At 46.7% G+C, this 22,006-nt stretch overlaps 1 protein-coding gene across 1 annotated transcript; it reads right to left on the reverse strand.

Moving 5' to 3' along the window:
- Positions 1-1,799: 1,799 nt before the first annotated feature.
- Positions 1,800-22,004, reverse strand: Adamts8 (ADAM metallopeptidase with thrombospondin type 1 motif 8; the record flags this gene model as incomplete). The annotated part of the gene is made up of 9 exons (XM_015499096.2): positions 1,800-3,013; positions 5,035-5,210; positions 5,321-5,493; positions 7,836-8,019; positions 9,856-10,157; positions 11,142-11,309; positions 11,851-11,986; positions 13,288-13,527; positions 21,351-22,004. Coding segments are annotated over 9 exons (2,604 nt in total), but the record flags the coding sequence as incomplete, so codon positions are not given.
- Between the last annotated feature and the right edge of the window lie 2 nt (positions 22,005-22,006).

Here is a 22,006-nt window from a genome sequence, read left to right on the forward strand (position 1 = left end):
GGCAGAGATATGCTTCTCATTGCTTGGGGGAATTCTCTTCCCAAATTCTCAAAATCCTCTGGTCAGCTATAGGGGGATAAAAGGCAGAGAACAAATGCCAGACAAGGATTTACTTATCTTAAGGATGAACAATTGGAAATGAATTTTGATGCTAATGTATCACCTTTGGAATATTTCTGGCAGCTGCTTGGAGGATCCAGATTAATGACCAAGTTACCTGCTGAGTCAGGGCCTTAGGGGCTTCCATTAGAAGGCATCAGTACCAGTTTCTATCAGGAGCAATGGTTGGAGAATGCAAATACTAGAGGAAATATAGTCTTTCCTTCTGTGGGCTAAAAGGATGGTTGTGGTTGGCCAGGGCAAACAATGGTGTGGTCTCCCTTTGCAGCTCTATTTTCTGAGTCCCTGAGCTGCAGCTGTTGAATTTCCAGACACAAACAAGTATGTATTCTGTGAGCCTTGCCGAGCCCACACAGCAAGGGAGAGCCAAGCTGGATTCCATTCTGCTTTGCACATCAGCAGCTCTGCTGCCAGCTGAACTTCAGGGCAAAACCTGTGCCTGGTAATAATGCAGGCAGTAAGGATGGCACAGCTGGCTTGACAAGGGCAGTTAATGGGGGACACACTTGCCCTTGATTACTTGGGGAAGAATGATAAACAGAAGGAGATAAAGACTTACAGAAACATCTATCAGCCTCAACAAAACTGGTTCACAGCAAGGAAAAATCTGCTTTTAGTAGTCATCAACAACATGCCTCTCTGTGTGTGCTTGTTTATGTTTAGGTAAGCCCGGCCTCCCACTCACTAAACAGACTGGGCAGAGAGGGAAAAGCAATATCTCTGTCAACTGCCACCATGTAGAGACCAGCTAAAGGGGGACAGTTGGGGCTGAAACTGCATTGGCCTTGTCTTGGGCCCCAAGGGTCTGAGAACTCATTCACACTGTGGCTCCATCAGCATCCTTTCTGCCTGTGTCCCCATGTCTTGAGAGAAACCCAAAGGGAAGGACAAAGGGGCCAAAAGAAGATCTCTTCCTTCTGTTTTTAGAATGTCATTACTTTCTTTCTTTATTTTACATTTTTAGTTGTAGATGGACATAATACCTTTATTTTATTTATTTTATGTGGTGCTGAAGATCAAACGCAGTGCCTCACTTGTGCTAGGCAAGCGCTCTGCCACTGAACTGTCGTTTCTTAATGTTGTCCATTTCTTCTCACCCATTCACAACCAAGGACTAAGTTACTTATATGGAAGACTGAGCCAGAGAGTGCTTCTGAGCCATGAGAGAGAAGAGAAAATATGGGCAGGAAAGGGGATATTGGAGGCTCTCAGGTAGATATGGGGTACCTGGTGGGGAATGCCATCCTGGATAAAAGGGCTTATGGGGGAGATATAAGTTTCTTGGGCCAAAAGAATTATGAGATGTGGATGAAATTTGGCATATCATCTGGAAAACAGATCCTGAAGTCACTGGGATGTTACCTAGGTACAGGTTTAGAATTCCTGAGATCTTAGAAAGATTGTGTATTTTTCACTTAAATAAAATGAAGCAGAATAGCATGTAAGATGGGGCAGCTTGAAGAGTAAAATGGGATACTCTTTCTCAAGAATAATGAGCCCAAGAGGTACCACATAACCATGGTGATCTCCCAGTTTCCTTCTTATTAAAGGTCAGAAGAGACAAGCCAGATGCTAGCTGCTCTGTGTGTGCTTGAGGTGAGCTGACCTAGTTTTACCTTCATTGTGGGGCTTTGGGCCCCCTGCCCTTTCTAAAGAATGAACCAGACTATACCACTTCATTGGCACAAGATCACACTTTAGTTCAGAGACACATTTGCATAAATACTTGAAATGGATCCACCCTGGCAGGTGGCAGCCTGAGAACATGTGGCTCTCCACAACCCTGTGACCAACACTGTGGCCCTTTAGATGGTGAATTTTAACACTGAAGATAGTCATGGTCATTTCCAAAGACAGCTTGGGGCACAGCTACAGAGTTTGCTTTGACATTTGTCACTGACTCCCTGCCCCACGCCTCTCTTGTACTAATATATTTTCCCCTCTGAGGTAGATTATTTATCGGGGAAACCAAATAGAAAAAAAAAAAAAAACCAAAACTTTAAATCTAACTTTGCTAGTCCTTTGCAAATAGGCTGGCTCTGAGTCTCCCATTGAAGTCAATAAGTGCACTTTTGCCTTTTAACCTATGCCCTCTATTTGAACCTGAGCAAGGTTCAGTCCACTAGACAGCTGACTTAGGATCTGTCATCCCCATCCCTTCTTCTCCTCCCCCTTATGAATTCAGGCAGTACTCAAGGGGCTGCGGCAAGGGAAGGCCTGGGCAGGCCATGCCACCTTGATATACAGGGTCACCAGAGGGGACCCTTGTCCACACCCCAGCACCCCAAGTCCATGAGCACAAGACCCTTTCCCACCACATGATCACAGGGGACACGGCTGACTTCCGCAGGGCTTTGCATCCTCAGGTTTCAGAGCCTTGCTACAGGTGGTGGAGGCCTGGCCTGAGGGATCCCTGCACTCCACAGTCCGCCGCTGCCAACCACCTCCACAGGTACTGGAACACTCAGACCAGTCCCCTAGCACCCACTGCACATGGAGCAGTGGCTGGATGATGTTGGTGGTTGCTCTCTCTTTGCTGTTTTGTATGCTGAAATCCACATCATTTGGAACAAAGAAGGTGTACTTGACTTTTGGTGGGAAGATCTCACCAGGGACAGTCAGGAGCTGCACTGTCAGAGGCTCAGGTAGGGGCCGGAAGCTCTGTAGCCTCTCCAGGGTGGCAATGGAACCACTGTACTTCAGGATGGTCCCCTTCACCAAGATGTCCTGCTCTATGGCAGAGATGGACAGGTTGCCATTGAGCAGGTACCGCCCATCAGTGGTCTTTAATGCTAGGTAGCTGCCATCATTCTGGACCCCTGGGTGGCTCCGTTGTTTCACATCAATGTTTGTGGCACCAGCTGGGATGGTGACAATGTCATTGTAGCCATAACTACAATAGGAACAGAGAGACACTGTTAGGACTGGTGGCAGCCTAGGTCCTTAGGGTGTCTTTGAGACTGAAGTGAACACCCCTGGTGTTTGGGAGTGAGCAGACAAAAACAATTACTCAATAATAAAGGAATTGCCCCATAGTTCTAAATAAATTAGCTATTGAAGCAGAAAAAAATGTCTTGTACTTAGGATTTTTAAGAGTTTTGCTTCATCTGTCAGCTCTATTGTAGGTGTTTGGGTTAAGGAGTTGGGATGGATGGATCTTAAAAACAACATAGAGGGAGAGCCCAAAGGGGTTTGAAAAGCTGCACTGGTGCAGACAAATCTGGCACTTCATGACTCAAGTGAGATCTCAAATATATCTAGTTCCTTGTGCTGGTGTAAAACTAGGCTTGGCCACCTCCACACCCAGACTTCAAACCCATGTGGAAAAATCTGATCTTGTCACCTGTTCCAGAACTGACCTGGGTGGAAGTCCCATACCACCTCTTTGAGTCAGTCAGCATCTATGGTTATTATGGACTTAGGGCAGGATTTCAGGATGGTGGATAGTTAAAGCTTACTTCTTTGGAATCACCTTTTGAGTGTGCCCAGCCATGAGTACCAAGCAGTGAGAGGAAGCTATTTAGGAAAAATGGTTTGTCCATTATAGGCATGGGGGTTTATGTAGGATGAAGAAAATTTAGTTCTTTTGTCCTCCTCTGGGGATCTGGGTTATAGAGGCTGGGGAGAAAGGGAAGAGTATTGAGGAGGACAGTCCAGTTCTTTGCTATTCTTGTCATGTGCCCAGCCAGGACTAGCTGTTTAGTCTAAGGCTATAACAGTATCCAAGGCCCATATGTCCAGTGCCTAAGAGGAAGTTGCTAAAAGACCAACAATCTGAAGAACTTATGGTTTTCCACCCTATATCCTTTGAGCTTAAAATTGAATACTACCAAGTTGTCTACTATGAGACACAAATATATGCATATATGTGTATATATATATATATATATATATATATATATATATAGAGAGAGAGAGAGAGAGAGAGAGAGAGAGAGAGGTGGGAGAAAAATAAATGAATATGAGGCAGGGTAGAGCAAGCATCACTAGGTAAGTAAACACTTTTCAAAGTCTCTGAGGAATTTCAGATGGAGTAATGGGAAGAGGCTTGGATGATTACCTAGCTGCCAGAAAAATATATATGTACTAGTGCCAAAGTAGCAGAGTGTAGTCCCTACCATGTGACCATGCCCTTATTCTTTAGGAAGTGCATGGAATGGCAGGAAAAAATAATCCCTAAGGACTTAAGAAATCCAGGTTCTCTTTCTGGTCATCATTAACTCTCCGCGTGATCTTAGAAGAGTCACTTAATCATTTTCTGCCTTAGTTTCTTTGTCTGTAACATAAAGAGTAATAGTATTTGCCTGGTCTACCTCATAACTTGTTTTAGGAATCAAGTGAGGCTGTTGAAGTAAAGGACTTTGAAAAATTCTAGGAGCTACATGAATGTGGGGCACGTGGATGTTAGAAAACTGTTCTGAGTTCTCAGATTTGTGAGGCTGCTGAGCCACTCTTTTGTACCCTCTTTTCTGAGGATTCATCTAGAAGAGCACAAGGTTCACCAGGCTTAGGGTGAGATGTCCTTCCTAAAGCAGAGGCCTGGAGGAACTGTTTTCTGGCAAAGGGCCAGGTTACTCAGCCCAGCCCTCCAGCAGATTGAGTCAGAGCTGATACATTGTATCCAGGTGGCCTCCCTCTAATAAAAATATAAAAAAAAAAAAAGCAGCTGCCCTGAGTTCCATCCTTTCTATGGCTTGACCCTGTGCCAAGGGCTCCACTCATTCTATCGCATGAAATCCTTACAGTGACTCTCAGATGGCTGACGTTCTACAGAGAAACTGCAGCTCAGAGAGTTTAAATAACTTGCCCAGTCTACAGAGCCATTAAGGAGCAGCTGCAGTTCAAACTTGGGCTGATTAGAGTCCAAAGTCTGATATGCTCTTCTGCCAGTGTACAATTTCTGGGGAAGCTCACCTGGAAGGGGTAAAGGAACCGGAGACCTTCCTGCATGAGTTGCCTTTGCCCCCACACACACCACATTTATCCAGCTTCCTAGGTGAGTCCACCACATGGTCACAGCCAGCCTTGACGCACTGGCCTCGGATGCAGATGGCCAGAGTCTCTGGACCACATAGAGTTCCATCGATTACCTGGGAAAGGAAAGGATGATTGAGTATATGGTACATAGAAACAGCCTGCAGGAGGGCTGTGCCATAGGTGCCTTCTTCCCCATCTGATCTGAGTACAGTAGGATTCTCACCTTGGCTTCAAACACTTTGAACTCACTCCTCCCCCGGGCTCTGCAGAACAACTTACAGCGGTCCCGGGGGGACACCCCCGAATATTTGGGGACCCACTGCAGGAGATTTCCGTCGATATCAGTGTAATTGTAAGCATTATATTTCTCACACTGCTGCTCTCTGAAGCTTTTCCCTAAAAAGAGTAAAAAATGGTGTGACTGTAATATACCTATTGAAGTCAGGAGAACGTAGGTGGAGAAATTCCTTGACTCAAGGACCATTTCTTGGTCTAGGTTTTGGACTCAATCCAAGGATGCAGGACCAGTGTTATCTGGGCCCAATGTTTCCAGACACAGCCTGACCTAGATGCACATGTGATCCTTACTCAAAGGGGTGAGGAAAGGAACCATCTAGCTTCCTGCTGGCCTTTCAGGGATAAATATCCTTTCCTTTTGGAAAGACATTGATTTTATTTTACAGATGGGAATAGGGAAAAATTTAGCAAATGTGGAAGGTACAGAATGATGCATGAAGCTATATTTTTGGAACTCTGCTAATAGTACTCTATCTTGATTTCCTCAGTGACACTGGGCATGTGGCCAATGGCTCTTCCACTGTACATCTAGTTTTGGTCTTACCCATCCATATACCCCACTTCCTGTAACTCTGGGTGCTTATGGGGGAGCTCTATTTGCATGTACTACTCTTTCCTCTAGCTCAGCAATGCCAAGTACCATTTGGTCCTTCCACTAACTGGTTTGATTTTCACTTGATGACACTACCATATTTCAGTCTTGAGACTAGCATCCTTGACCCTCCTGTACATTTGAGCATCTCTATCCACGATTTCCAATCTGTCATGAAGTACTCCCCTATATTTAGGAAAATTTGTGATCCAAAATGGCTTCATGTTACTTTCACCATCCCCATCAGACCTCAGGGCTTCCACTGGGACCCAGTGACCAGCCTCTTACAGGTACCTGCCTCTACTCACTCTTGCTCCACATTGCTTACAGATTGATCCATATGAAATAAGTTCTGGGTGTTTCCCCCAACACATCCTGAAATTAGACCTGGTCTTCCTACCATAATTCTTCACCCTAGCTGTAAATCTGAATGACCCATGGAAACTTCCAGACACAGATGTGGTGCTCCACCCTGAGGTTCTGAGTCACTACAGTAGAGGGGGTCTGGGCTGTGTTTGAGAAGCTTCCAGGTGACCTGATAGGACAGCCTTTACATTCTGATTCAGACTTCAGTTGGCCTTGATATACTGGCAAATCCTGCAAATGATGGCACTTCTCACACCTTTTCCTTATCTTGAAATGTCCCCTCATAACTTGCTGCCATCTCCATTCTCTGGGCCTTCCTTGGTTCAGACTCCCCTCAAAGCATCTCCTTTCTCTGACCTCCTTCCATGCTTAGGGTCTGTGCCTCATAGGTTAAATTGTAATTGCTAGATGAAGGGGTTTTTGGTTCTTTAATCAGAGTACATTTTTATATCATTTATAACAACCATTATATTTCTAGACACACAAGAGTCCTAAAAAATTCTTGATTGAAATGGCTGACCTTGGTGTATCTGAAATCATGTTACCTATTGCCTGTTATCTACTGTGTACCTTATATTCATCCTCTTCGTTTCTCAGGAACATCTCAGCCCATATGCCAGGCAAACTCTCACAATTCCAGAACAAAATTTCTAGAGCCTCATGCCATTGCTGATTCTTGTAAAACTGCAGCGCCTACAGATTCTCCCATTAGATGTCAAGCAAATGCCAGGGTGTCTTGGCACTTGGATGAGCTGGTCCTAAACCTCTGCTTGTCTTTATGTCTGCCAACCCTTCTTGGAGCTGTCCAAAGGGGAGTTGGATGGGTTGGTTGGGGGAAAAACTTCTAATGATTCCCTTTCATAAGTTTCCTGTGGCCCCTTACTGCCTCTAAGTTACTGTGTGTGCTTCTAGCACATTCCAAGGAAGAGGAATATGCCAGGGAAAGGTGTAGGTAGTGTTGCTTCCTGGGACTGTTCTGTCAGGCAGTTGTTATGGCCCCAGGGAAAGACGGGCAACTCTTCTCAGCAGGAATGTACACAGGAATCGGATTCAGAAATCCTCCCTCCTCCCGAGGCCAAGTGCTGGCTGGAGAGACCTTGGAGGTTTGGCTCTGCACTTGCTTTGGAAAACACTTCCATTCTGTGCATAGATGAGGGTTCAGATGCCTCCAGGAGGATTATTATCCTAGACACTAGCCCCTCTGCAAAAGCCCTTCCTCAATAAGTTTGGTTAGGAGTGACACACTCTGTCTCCACATCTTGGAAGATCAGGGCAAAATTTCTCCTTGACTTTGCCAGCATTTCCCAACATAGTAAGAACTGTCCTGGGTCCCCGAGAGCCACCCCCAAGTTTGCAGAGCCCATTTAAAATGGATTACAGTTCAACTCTGCATCCTGGGAGAACCACCCTTGTCCTCCCCTGGCAATCTGTTGCAGCAGAAATAGCAGCTGCCCTAGCAGGTGTGGCGGTAAATGGCTGTTACCATCAGATGGGCATTCCTCCGTGTGGCATGACTGGTACTTGGATCTGCGACCCAGGCAGTATCTTCCTCCATTCTGAGGCTCTGGGTCCTTACACTCACGGTGTGAAAACTGTACTCCTCCTCCGCAGGTCCGGGAACATTCTCCCCAGGGCCCCCATGAGGACCAGCCTCCATCCACCACAACCTGCAATATACAGTGCCACTGGATCAGAAGTAAAGAGGTGGAGGGACTGGGCCTGACTTTGTCATCTAGCTATTCTCATCTTGGTGCACAAAGTTCTGTATCTGCTTCAGTTATTTGATAATTGACTGTGTGGCCTGCCTAGCTGCAGCTTTGTGAACCCTGAAGCTGTGCTGGGCTCATTCACAGTTGACTGCCTTATTCAGGTGCACAACAGAATAACTGCTGAATAAATGAAAGAGAGCCTTTCATAGGGATGTGGCTGGGTTTGACACCATGGTTCTCTATGGCAGCACATTTTATTCTACACCGGACACTTAGCAATGTGCGCAAATACTGTGGTTGTCCCAGCTGGGGAGGGTTTATGCTACTGGCATCTAGAAGGATGAGCCCAAGGATGCTGCTAAATCCCTAAGAGTGCACAGCACCAAATGTCACTAGCACCAAGGTTGGAAAACCCATGTCTAAAGGAAGAGTCTCTGAGGGGTGCTGCCACTAGTCTACCAGCTACTGATTCCAATGCTAGGGTAATACATGGGACATACACAATTGCTTCCAAGTGAATTAATTTATGAGAAGAAAGATTTGTCCCTAGGTTCAAAATGTTATAAAATGCATGTACATATAAAAAATGAAAAAATATGGAAGAGTGTGAAAAAGGAAAGGAATACCCTTTAAAAATACTACTACCCAGAGAAAACCATTGTTATGATCTTCATCAATATCCTTTCATATTTTTGCTCCAAATATATAATTATAAAGATGTGATATTTTCATTTTACAGACAATTCTGTGTATATAAATTATTTTATGATCTGCCCTTTCTCCATAAAAATAGGGGAAATATCATATCACTCTTTCCCTGCATTTAGCTTGATTCTGCTTCTGGAGGTGGGTGGACTGACCTCTCTCCCCTCCCTTCAATAACGTGGAAAGAGAATGAATGAGGGGACTGGGAGGTTGCTGAGATGAATCCATGAATCCTGCACTGATGCAGGCTTAGGAGGAGAGTGTGTAGCTTATGTGGCCCAAAAGGCTGCTGAAGCCTAGTACAAAAGACGGGCCATGGAGGATGGCCCCATGGAGTGAGTTCGGGCCACCCTGGTGATTCTGTGCTGGGTGGGGATCAAGCTGTGAAACAAAGTGGATGCTGTTTCATAGTGATGGCTCCGTGACTCGCAGTAAGGGAAATGTGATCGGCCTTGCAGTTTGGATGTATTAAGAGCAGTACAAAGAAGTGAATCATTTAAAAAACCCTCACTGGCATTGCCTTGGTTTTTCATGCAAGTTTCCTCTGCACTGGGCCAAGATTTCTCTGCCTGGTCAGAGGCAGCTCCAATTCCTTCTCTCCTCCTCCTCTTTGAGTATGGAATTCCACAATGACTCTCATTCCCCTCATCTCTAATTAGGAATTCAGCTTAAATATGGGGAGGCTATGAACACTTGTCACTCAATCCTTGATAAAATGTTCCTATCCATGTCACTCTTTTCATTTATAATGGAATTTGGAAAGGCTGTCTTTTATTTTGTGCCCATCTTTGGCCTTCACACCTCTCATCAATCTGTATAAAAGCTCTCTATTCAGTCTCAAAGCAATTCGAAAGGTGAGTTGCTGAAATTCCCAGAGCAACAGCAGCATCCCATAGACCATGAGTACAGCCTCTAAGGGCTCCTTGCTTGTATGGATAAATATGCTTCAGTTTGTTTGTTATGAGTGATTTTACTTAGAAGTCAGAAGTTGCAGTCTAGCCTGAAGTCTCATAGTTCCTGACTTTCAAGTGTGGTTCCCCCTTTGAAAACAGCCTTCACCTTCTTTTACTCCCTCTCCTCCTTCCTCACCTTGGGCCTATCCACTTCCTCCTCTGGCAGACAGCTGCCATCCAAGCAGATGTGCCCAGGTCCACAGGGGGTGCCATCGGCCCAGGGCAGGCTCCCATTCTTTGTATGACAAAGGGGCTCAGAGTCATCTGTGTGGCACCAGAGCTGGGTGCAGATGTCCTGCACAGAGGTGTTGGGGCAGTGGCGGAAACCAGGTCCAAAGATCTGCTTGCACTGTTGGTCCAGCTGATAGAGGGCTCTGCGGCCTGGGAGGTCTGTGGGCAGGGGCAGGGCTGAGGTGGGGGCATCGAGGAGACAGTCGCCTGAGAAGAGAGGAAGCAGAGAAGTAAGAACAAGGGGCAGGGTCTCCTCAGTTTGCATGGCCCTACATTACAATCAAATTTCATATGATGTAGTTTAAAGTCTAGACATCATGGTTTCCTTGACCTTGATCTAAACACTATCAATACCCAATCATCTAAGACTGTTTTTAATTTTTTTTGACTAACAATAGCAAGAAGTTTTGTAGGACTGACTTTCTCTTTTATTATCAGAACATCTAGGATGCATTTCCCATGACTCCCAGTGTGGACTTAGTGATAACCATCTAGCCATACCCTTAACCTACATCACAATAATTGGGAATGTGAATATCCTCTTAAAAACCATGACATGATATTCTATCTTAGTTATGGTCAAATTAGTTCACCCATCCTTGTCTTTCAAACTTGGAGAGCGACCCAAGTATTGCTGTTTGGATAATATACTATATTTGTACTACTTGTCTCCCTGCCTCTTTCAAAGAGAAGAATATATTGTGTCACTGCTTTATCCAACAATTCAAGCTGTTTTAACCAGGCATTCCTGATCCCCCACTTCTTGCTCTCACACAACCTGATTACTGCCTCCTTGCCTTTTCTGAGCTATCATAGGAGAAACCACTCCAGCCTGGAACATTATCTTCTCTCCTCTTTACCATAAACATTCTTCCATTCCTTTAAGCTCTGCTCAGACTCACTTCTTCCAGACAAACTTCTTAAACTAACTCCACCTGCTTCGATGAATAAATCTAAATTAGCCCAGAGCTCAGGCTACAGGAAGTTGGGCAAGGAGGAGCCCTCTGGGGAAATTCTTAGAATGCCTTTCAAAGAATGACACACCTCTGACGTCTCTCCCCACCCTAAGAGCATTCTGAGAAAGCACAGGTCTTGGGATTCCCCAAGTCAGTGCAGGTGCCAAGAGCTGTCAAAGAGGCCCTCTGGCCAGGTGGACCGGGAGAAGCAGAGAGGAAGCCAAGTGGGGCCTACCGTGGCCATCGTCCAGGAGCTCCGTGAGGTACATGGCACTGCATGGAGACCAGGGCAGCGTCTTGTTCAAGTGGACGAAGAGCGGTGCCATCATGTGGTGCTTGCCCATAGGCCCAAACAGCCGTGCACAGGTCTTAGAGTCATCATGGGGCATGCTGAGAACGTGCCCTGAGGGAGCAGAGAGACCGTGGTCTATTCCACATGGCCAGCTGTGGTGATGGTTTTGGCAGTGCTACCAATCACCAGCTCCTTGTGAGTCAAGCCACACCTTGACTACCTAAAGATTTTTGTTTTTAGCCTTATCTATTCCAGAAAGTGTTCTCAGATGACTGAGGAACACTAGTACCCCTTTATTTTTTTGTCTCTACCTGTCTGATTTTCACATTTACCTCTTCTAATTGCTGTCCAACATGGTACCCCACATCCTACTGCTCAGTTATGTATGGCATCATGGCTCTACCTGGACATTTGTTTCATGTTTTGGCACTCTTCAGGTGACTTTGATGATGCCTCAGGACACTGTTGTGGTGTTTTGTTCTTATGCTCAGGATGGGAATGGAGTTTACAATAGCATGCACAATGTCTATTGTACATAACCCACTCTGTCAGAATGAGATATGATGGCCAATTGCGATAGCTGACTATTGAACCCGGAAGAAGTAGTTCCCTCCTATATGTGGTAATGTGGCTTTGACACGGCAAATCTTACCTAGCTCATGGGCCAGGGTGTAGGCCGCCTGGAGCCCTTCATCCTCGATCACGGAGCAGCTCTTGTTGGGGTCACAGATTGTGCCGATGTCCGCCACACCCAGGGTGTCACACAACCCCTCCTTCCCACAGAAGTTCTGCTTGGTGAAGAGAGCCATCAGTGATTGTGGCATGTGTACAGCAGGTATAGGATCACAGGAAGGCACCAGGTACACGTGAATCTCCCCACCGGCCATTACATGGGATACTCAACTGCTGGCTTAAGCATCACCTGTGTTAACTGAGTTTTGTAAAGGTCTAGGTAGCAGCAGTAGGGTTCTATGTGTCTTGATATCCAACCTTGTGGCCCTTCATTATTGTTTTTTTTCTATCTTAGTTATGGTCAAATTAGTTCACCTATCCTTGTCTTTCGAACTTGGAGAGCGACCCATGAAAATCACTTTTGTCAAAAAACGAAGCAGGGTATAGTGGTGCATGCCTATTAATGCTAGCTACTCAAAAGGCTGAGGCAAGAGGATCCCACGTTTGAAGCCAGGCTGGGCAACTTAGCAAGATCTTATCCCAAAAATGAAAAATAAAAGGGTTGGGGATGTAGCCCAGTGGTGCTTGCTTAGCATGTGTGAGGCCGTGGGTTCCATTCTCAGTACTGCAAACATCAACAACATCAACAACACACACAAAGCTATCTGAAGGGCCCCGTGTCCTCCCATGGGCCACTCACATAAGAAAGCCTATTCCCTGTTTTATGACGGCAGCATCCTAGGGCTACTAGGACTTCATAGGCTCATTTTGAGAGGCAGAACAGCACAGTGGTTCAGAGAAAGACCCCACAGAAAGCCTGACTGGGCTCAACTATGGGAATTGCCACTGTGTGGCAAGAGAGCTGTGTAGCCTCTCTGTGCCCCAGTTTCCTCAATTATAAAATGGGGATAGCACCATCCTTGACCCTGGGACTGTTGTGAGTCCTGAAGGACCTGACAGGGCCTGGCACACAATACCACACTCCCTTGTCTTCAGAAAGCTGTTTAAATCAAACCTGATGGGTAAGCAGCCCTCCTGCCATGGGAAATCTTGAAGGACTGCCTGGTTACCTGCTTCTATGTTTAACAACCCCTGAAGACAGAACCCTTGTCCCACTTCCAACTCCAGCTCTCTCACTGAGTGGCTTGAGCTTGTTTCCTCTTGTTATGACCTCAGCAGACAGCTGGTCATGAACTTTTGGAAAAGAGCCCTTACAAGATTCTTCTCCTTCCCTTGCAAATACCTCACACTTGTCCTCATGACCTCCTCCTCATCATTCCAAGCATTAGGCTTCTGGCGTCCAGCTGAGGCCAGCAGGGAGACAGTTCCCATGTTTGGGCAGGCCTAGTGGCCCTCCTTTTGATCCACCCAGCCTGTCCCCCTTCAGGCCCAGGATTTCTGGAGCCAGCCCACACACCTGTCTGGTGAGCAGGATGGCCGTGTCATAGTGCTCCGGGTGGCGGTCACTGGGATGGTTGAAACGCCGCTGCCAGTTGCAGAAGTTGCGCAGTGTAAGCCCACCATTGTCTGACACCTCTGGGCCCCATTTTTCATCTTCCACTATTAACACTTTGACCACCATGAGATTGATGGAGTTCCTGATGCTGGGGTGCTTGTAGATGCGGGCTGCCACTGACATCAGGGTCAGCATGTGGTTCTGTCAGGAAGGAAGAACAATGGGAAGGGGGAAGTATTCAATCTCATGGCCCTTGGCCTGCCCTCTGCCATCATGGCTTGTGACAGGGCATTTACCTTGTTCCTTCCAGGCTCTGGGTTGAGCATTGGGTATATAATATCTTGCCGTGACTCACAAAACCCTTGTGGGCTTGGTGTTATTTCCCTTCATTTGCCACGGTAGTAAACTGAGGCTCAGTAATTGGTCCAAAAATCATAGGGTGAATGAGTGGATGATCTGAATTTAAACCCAAATGCTGGCCTCAAAGCTTGTGCATTTAACATCCAGACAAGCCACACATGGCTATCTAAATCCTAGGTAATTAAAATTTCATAAAATTAGAAGACAGTTCTTCCATCACACAGCTATATTTTAAGCACATAAATAGCCATATATAGCTCCTGGCTATTGTGTTGGAGCTGCAGATAGATAGTTCTTCTGGGCTGCATGGTTTATTCTGCCTTAATCTGGACACCAACTGTCTTCCTGCCAACCTCCTCCCCTTCCCTGGCCTCAGCTTGGAAGCAAAGATCTGAGTGCTGAAGTTTAGAGTTTCTCTTTTGGAATTCAGCCAAGCATTTTCCTAACGTCTGTTGGGGTAATTTCTACTCCTCAGAATGGGAATTGTTAACCTCAAACTTTGCTCATTATAATAAATACTCCTAGCAATAGCTACTCTGCACCAGCCACTGGCCACACTAGACACACATCACCTCATCAAATTCTCACAATAACTCTATGAAGCAGACACAGAGGAAGTGGAGAGTCACACAAGTTCAATAACTTGTTGAAGGTCACACCACTCCTAAAGCCAGGATGCCAGCCCAGGTATGTCTGTCTCTGACATTCCTACTTTTCTCATTTAGTTTCCCAGGGTTTAGCTTGCTGATGTTTGCTTGGACAGCCCTGAAGGATTTATTCCCTTCTGCTTGGGACTTGAGAGAATCCAGAAGGCCTAATGAGACCCATGTGCTTAGGATCCCACCTGCTCTCAGTTCCACCCAAGCCAGATGAAGGAACCTACATCATTGCTTGGCCTCTATCCTGTCCTTGGGCTGCCAACAGCTCCCCNTGTCTGTTCACTTCGAAGGCAAGAAGCCAGGTATTTTGTTAGTTCTACAGAAAAAGGCAGGTTACTAAGTGCAGGTTATTTGGCATGTCAAGTACTCTAGTTGGGTTTAGGCTGATGTAAATATCAGCAAAGCTGAAACTTGGCATTTGCTCCTGGAATTATATTCCTAAAAGAAAAAAAGCAATCACATATTATGCAACTGGGGGTGAGCACTGAGGAATGATAGCTTGCTGAGGCTGATTCCTAGCCAGGTCTTTACTGCTTCTGGGGTTCAGAAAGAGTCTCCTAGTCTCTCAAGGAAGGAGCAGGGTCTGACAGGCAGGGACCACAGGTTGCCTTCTTCAAGATTTGTTTTTACAAGATTTCTTTTCATGGAGTACCCATTTCACATTCTGAAAATTGGGGAAGAGGAGATCTTTCAAATATGGTGTGAAGCCATGAGATGCCAGTTGCTAAGCATCGGGCCATGGCAGGTCAGCACAAGAAACTTAGACTTGAGGTCTGAGAAGAGTCTGTATGCTCCAAGCTGATCAAATGAGACTGAGTGAGAGATGATGCATTGGTCATGTCCTCAGTGAAGATAAAGGAAAAGGTGTAAATTGGGCTGGGGTTGTGACTCAGTGGTAGAGCGCTCACGAGGCACATGTGAGGCCCTGAGTTCAATCCTCAGCACCAAATAAAAATAAAATAAAATAAAGGTATTGTGTTTAGCTACAACTAAAAAGAAAATGGGTGTAAATCATTCTATGAAAGTTGGGGTAAGACAAGAGAAGTTTCCCAGAATTAAGATTTGCAGGGACCTTCTTCTCTGTAATTTAGGGAACTCATATGATTCTCTTCTCCAGACACTGCACAGCTGTTGGGCCAGGAAGCTTGGCCAGGGAGCCATTTTGCTTCAAGGTGATAGGTTAGACTTGAAGACATCTGAAATTCCTCCTGATCACTCACCATCTCATTTTTATTGCTAGGATTGTGTGGTCCAATGTCCCTTTCAGAATCCTAAGCCCTGGTCCTGTTGATCTCTCCGTGTCTATTGTGTCCCTGAGCAGCTCTGTCATCTCTATCATCTCCTGCTCCCAGTTGGCAATCTCAGAGAAACACTGGCAGGAGTTTTTGCATTTTCAGGGTATCTGGGAAAGACCATTGAGCCTGGGCCAGGTGTGTCACCTTGGGTCTGTGAACCTCTGATTCCCCAATCCTCTGGGTCCAAAGGGAAAGCCTGACTTCTAGTTGTACAGGGAGTAGGCCTGGGAGCTGATCAAGGGAAAGGTCAGATGGCTTGTTCTACCACCTGGAGTCTATTTATACCTCTCACACCTCCTTACTCACCATGTAAATGCAGGAAGTATGCCCAAGAATGTGAACAAGATCCTTCCCCACCTCACACCCAGGACTATTGGGTCCATGGTTTGCACAAAACCTCCAAAAACCCCCAACAAATTGGTAGGAACCCATGATCAGTCTGGCCAAGAATGGTCAAACAAACCTACTCTTGAGTGACCTGGGGATCTCATGCCCTTAACTCCTGTTAGGGAAAGAAAGCAATTTTTTTTTTTTTTGCGGGGGGTGGGGGTGGGGGGAGTCTTCTCCATTGGTATCCACAGGAATAGAAAAATATGGTCCAGTCAGCTGGCTGGGACATAGACCTCTGATTCTTTCAGATACAAACAAGGAGATTCCCCCTCCTAGCAGGGGGGCTCCTGTGGCAGCCAAAGCTGGGTGGGAGTCTAGGGGAGAATGAACCTGGGCCAAATGAATCCAGCAGTCCTTTTCCTGGTCAGAACATCACCTTTTATTCTTTGCCCATTTTGTCATCACATAGCAGGCCCTAAAGCTTCCTTTGTGACACACTGGCAGAGATCAGAAGAGTAGCAATACGGAAAAGCCAGTTTTCACAACCAGGGGCCATTATTCTTCCTGGCATTTCTCTAGGGCTCAAGATAGTACTGGTGAGTAGATGGAGGAGAAGCAAAGAAAGAGAAAAGAAGTGAGAGGAGGAAAGAGAGGTATCTGCATGGGTATCCTTTATCTTGCCTTATTCTCCAAATAGCAAAGAGCAATGTCACCTCTCTAAAGCTTACACTTAGGCAGGACTACAAGTTGTCAGCTTTAAACACTTGGGAGTTTGGGCAAGCTGAAAAAGAAGGCCTCTCTGCCCTCTGGGAGAGCAAAGCTGAAAAGCAGTGGCTGGCACTCCAGTGTTGTGTGGCTACACCATCATCCCACTGTGACAAATGGTTTCCTTCACTGAAGGCAACTCTAGTAATCGATATGCTTTGCTGAGCACCTACTATGTACAGGCATTGGATCAAGTACTTTCCATATTTAGTTCTATCTTCAAGACAATGCTAGGACTTAGGTAACTGCTTCTATTTTTTTCTGGTGAAGAAATCAGGGTATGCAGAAATAGGTAACTTGTTCAAGGACACAGTTATTTCTATTTCTCCCTAAATTCTATGCTCCTGGTGGCCACACTACCACCCATCATCGCTACTGCAAGGAAAACTATAGTCTTGCCAAAACAAACCCAAAGCATGCCAGCAAGCAAGGCTGTCCCTGTCATTGTCCATGCACACCTAGCCTTTGGATATTAAGATATTTTCTTTGGGAAATACCTCATATTTTTAGTAGTTCTGACTGCAGCAGACACAAGGGGAGAAGACTCATTCTTTTGCCGGTGGGAAGAACATAATTCAGGCACAAACAACACTTGTCTTTCACCCATGAAAACTGGGATAGCTACAGAACAGGTGGGGCCTCTGTTTCTGTTATCTTCTAAACGAGGACACTCTTGACATTGAAAGATGATGTTATTAATAATTATGCCACAACAGGCATAAACTTGGACTGTGCTGGGTGAACTAGGCTATATGATCAGTGTGAGAGCCTGTGGGAGACATTGGCCCCAGAGGATAGGAGTAAGGAGATGAGATAGATAGCTGTGACAGGAGCCTGACATCTAGGGATGCTCTGGTTGGCTTTGGGGGAAGATCAACACTTCTCCCAGCCTTTTTCTGTTAAAAAGAGAATTCAGAAGCTCAGCTTTCTGCCCAAACACTGGCAGAGACTTCCCAGACAGAGCCTGGGGCACTGCTCAGCCCACCACTCACTCTGTCTGGTCAGGTTCATCCAGGGGGCAATGAGCAAAGGCTGGATGCAGACATTGTTAATGGTCTCTTTCAAGGTGGTCCTTCCTTTCAGCAAGCCTTCTTTGTCTGAGCTCTCTAACTCTGAAACCAGATAAGAAGGTGGGAGGCAGGGGCCTCTTTTGTCAAGGGATTAAGTGAACGCAATGGTACAGAGTTCTGGAAAACTTCATTGTCGCTTAGCAGTGGGACCAGACTGGAGCATAGCTCTCACAGCTTTGAAGGTGAAGGTGGTTTCTTCTCAGGATAGGGCTTCACACTTCAGCTGGATATCTTTGGATTGCTCAATTTAAGGATCCACCCCACAACATAGACAAGTGCCATAGGGTGAACGGAGTTACAGACTTTCTTATGCTAAAGAGGTACCATGGTGCAATCACAAAGAGTGCTGGACCCAGGTTTGGGAGACTTGGTTTGCAAATCTATCCCATTACTCATTAGTGTTGTGACCTTGGAAAAGTCTATGGCTTCTGTGAGCTCTCTGTTACCTCACAGGTATTTCCATGAGGTCATGCATGTAAAACCACTCTGAAAATTGAACATACTCAGAAAATGGTGGAACCTTCCAGGAGATGGGCTCATCATGGAGCACCCTCATAGGCACTCAGACTAGAATTGATTATGTACAGGTGTCTTCTACTCCCTAAAGGGCAGAGATGCTCTTTTCAACATCTTTCCCCAATTACTCTAAGATACCCCAAAGTGCCTTCCATTCATGTGAATGAAGTCTATAGGAAACTCCTTGGAGAGTTATGTTTAAAGAACTGGCTTTCAGCTAAAAAGGCTAAAGGAAAAGGTTGAGGGGGCAGGGATCTCATGATAATCAAAGGGAGATCAGTAGAAGAAAGGGACCAGGGGGTAGGAGTAGGGAAAGGAGGGAGCAAGTGCTAGGGAGTAATATTGGCTAAATTATATTGCTGTATTGAAAGCATGTATGAATATGTAACAACAAATCCCAGCATTATGTACAACTATAATGAACCAATAAAAATATGAAAAAAAAAAAAAACACCCACTAGCTTCCATCTGGGGGTAAAGGGTTTGAGTAGGCCAGGCCCTGGGGTGCCAAGCCTTGATTTTCACTCTTCTCTCAGCTGAGCATATGGACCTGTTTTAGAAAGCCCAAGGCATTAAGCTGAAAATTTCAGTGGCTACAGAGGAGCCAGTGGTTGTCATAGAAACAGATGTGCCACAGCCCCTCTCTCACCCTAATAGGTGGGAGCAGGAGTGCAGGTGGGTTGCCACTTGATGAGACCAAGGTGGAGGGGGCAGGGCTGGTCCAGCTCAGTAAAGACTTCTTTTCTGCATGAGACTCAGAAGTACACTCCCCAGGGAGAAGAATGCAGCCTTCACAGGTGGTGACCCTATTCTGATGCTCTCTACTTGGTGCTGGCTGGGTGCAGAGTTGCCTGTGTGTAGCTGTCAAAGGTCCAGAAAACTTGCATATGTGGAGGAGGAGGGAACGGAGCAACCATCACCCAGGTCAATCCAGCTAGGTGTCCCATGAGAATAGTTATGCCCTGATGGCTCTGTGACAGAGAGAGCAACATTTCTGGGGTAGCAGAACTGGATCTCAAGCAGAGTGAATAAAACCTGGTGCAGAACCCAGTTGAGCCTTCTGTTACAGTGGCTGGAGAATCCTGAATCCCAGTGCCAAAGTGTGGCTGCCTCTGGATAGCTGTGATGTCTGGAGATGCCAAATATGTCTTTGAGGGAAATACTTGGCATCTTCCCTGTCTAGGAGAGGAGCTGAGAGAGTGAGACCAAGGAAGGTGTTGGGGAGGACATTTTGGCATGAAAGACTGAAAAAAAAAAAAAAGACTTTTTTTTTGCTACTTCCCCATGTTCTTGTTTGGCTTTTCTGTATGTTGGTTTTCAGGTACATGTCAGAAACTGGTCTGCTCAGGAGGACAGGCCCAGACTCTCTCTTCTAGGTTGGCAATAAATATATCTCAGCTTCTTTCTTAGTGGAGCTCCCTGAAGCTGAGCATTGTGATGTTAGTGAGATAGGAGAGGCCCTCTTATCTTCTTCTGATACCCTCTTCACTACTTGCTTGGGAAAAGGAGTCAGAGGAGGCTAGTGCCTCTCTCCTGCTCTCAGGGTCAGCAGAGAAGCAAATGTTTAATCAGTATTAACCAAGAGCTCACGAGTTAGAGTCCCTGAGGGCTCAGAGCCACCTTGCAGTGCTCTGGGAGAAGCCAATACCACAAAAGATGGCAGTAGCCAGAAGAGCAGCCACATGGATCTCTCACCAGCAGTACTTCCTGTCCCATCCATTTTTCACTGGATCTTTCTCACTCTGCACTTCCTGGTGATAGGAGAGTGGGTAAGATCAGGTGAGAAATAGAGGGCTAACTGCCTTCTTTTCTGGACTATTCTGCATAGGTGATGCCAATGCCTGTGGTGCCCTCAACAGTCAGGCACAGGCTGAACTAGAATTGGGTTTCCAGCCAAGAATGCCATCACTACAAAAGTGTTAACTGAGCTGCTGTGGTGTCAGGATCCCTATTTCAGGGAACTGTGACTTCTGGGCAAATCAGTTCTTCTCTAACTGGCGAATGTCTGGTCCTATGCTCCCTAGTTGAAGAGAAAGATAGCTCTCTTCTTTTTTCACTGAAAAGACATATTTTTTTTTCTCCTGGAAAGACCTCTGCCCAGTCTTTGGGAGGTAGGTATCAGGGCTTAGGGTGATACAGACATCTCTTGCTAAATCAGCACCATCTTTATATCTAGTTAGAGATGGTCTGGCTACAGCAGTCATCCCCTGTACTCAGTATTTCTGTCCCAGTCATTTGAAAGTTAGTTACATCTGGGCAGAGGACAGCTGGATGGACCAAGCACAGCTCTGGCTCCTCCAAAGACATTAATTGCAAGAGTTTCATTCCCACTCCCCACTCCCTTCCTTTTTTCACTGAAATGTCAGTTGCCTAGGCTGAGCCCCCAGGCAGAAATTTTGTTCCCCTCCCTCCTTGTGCTGGATGCTGGCACTGCCAAGTTCTGCTGGGGCTCAGCGCCAGGTTGGCAAGGTAGTCCATGCCCCTTGATTACAACCAGCTGGGCACACAGAAGTTGGGAGCCCCTTTCCAGGTTCAACTCCCTCCAGACAATGTCTTTTACTTATGGCAACCAAAGTTCCTTACCCAAGGGGAGCCAAATAGCTACCTCTTTCCAGTCTAGCTGCCTTTCACTGGGAACCTCTCTAGCAACAGTAGAGAGCTGAGGACATAAGGGTAGGGGTGGGTGTTCTTCCAAAATGTTCAAATTTCATCTCTTTTGGGAGAAGCAGGTGCCTGGGGGATGCGTTCAAATCCACTTTCTGTTCCTATCACCACGTGCTGCTGGAGACTAAGACTGAGAGGGTTGTGAGCGGGAAGACCTCCAGGATCAGGACCTCCACTCTAAACTAGGGGTTGGAGTGGAGAAGTCAGGATGGAAGAAGTTAAACATTTTGAGTTATTACTCTTCCTGGTTTGGGGTCGGGTTTGGGAGGGTGAAGAGGGCTTGGGAAGGGAAAAATTGACAGGTGCTGGGAGATGTGTTGGGGGCATCCAGGCAGAGCAACTGGGGAAAGCTCTCGGAGTCCTACCTGCAGATCGGCCCCATAGAAGGTAACCATGGACGCATCGGCCACCAGCAGTGTTTCCACGAAGCGAGCCTCAGATACAAACCGCTTGGTCCTACTCTTGGCCCCCAAGGGTGGTGGCAGTTCACTGGTGCCTTCTGCCTCTTCTTTGCGCTCCTCCTCCTCGTCGTCCTCCTGCTCATCATCCTCTCTTTCCTGCTCCTCACCCTCTTTGGTCTCCACCTCCCATTCGGGTCCTCGAGGGAGGGGGCGGGCTTCGGCTGCAGTTAGCCCCGGTTCCCCGCTGCGCTCCCCAAGTTTCCAGCGCTGTAGGAGGTGCGGCCGGTTCAGAGAGTCCCTAGTGCCCTGCGGTTGGATGGTGAACTCCTCGTTGGCCAGGAGGAAGGAGCCGCTCAGCCCGCGACACAGGCTGAAGGCCGCCAGCGACTCAGGCACCCCATTCACCGTGCCGGAGAAGAAGCAGCCGTGTAGTTCCCGCTCTCCCCCGGCCGACCCGCCGGAGCCCCCCAGACGCTCGATCTTAAACTCCGGCGCCAGGAAGCTGGGGTCGGGCGTCAGGCTCAGCACGAAGTCTTTGCCGAAGGCGGACAGGTGGAACGTGAGTTCGCCGGTGCTGCGCGACAACAGCTTGGGCACTACCACTTCCGAAGTCGGCCCCG

The sequence above is a fragment of the Marmota marmota genome, unplaced genomic scaffold (genome assembly GCF_001458135.2).
Source record: "Marmota marmota marmota unplaced genomic scaffold, marMar, whole genome shotgun sequence".
NCBI lineage: Eukaryota > Metazoa > Chordata > Mammalia > Rodentia > Sciuridae > Marmota > Marmota marmota.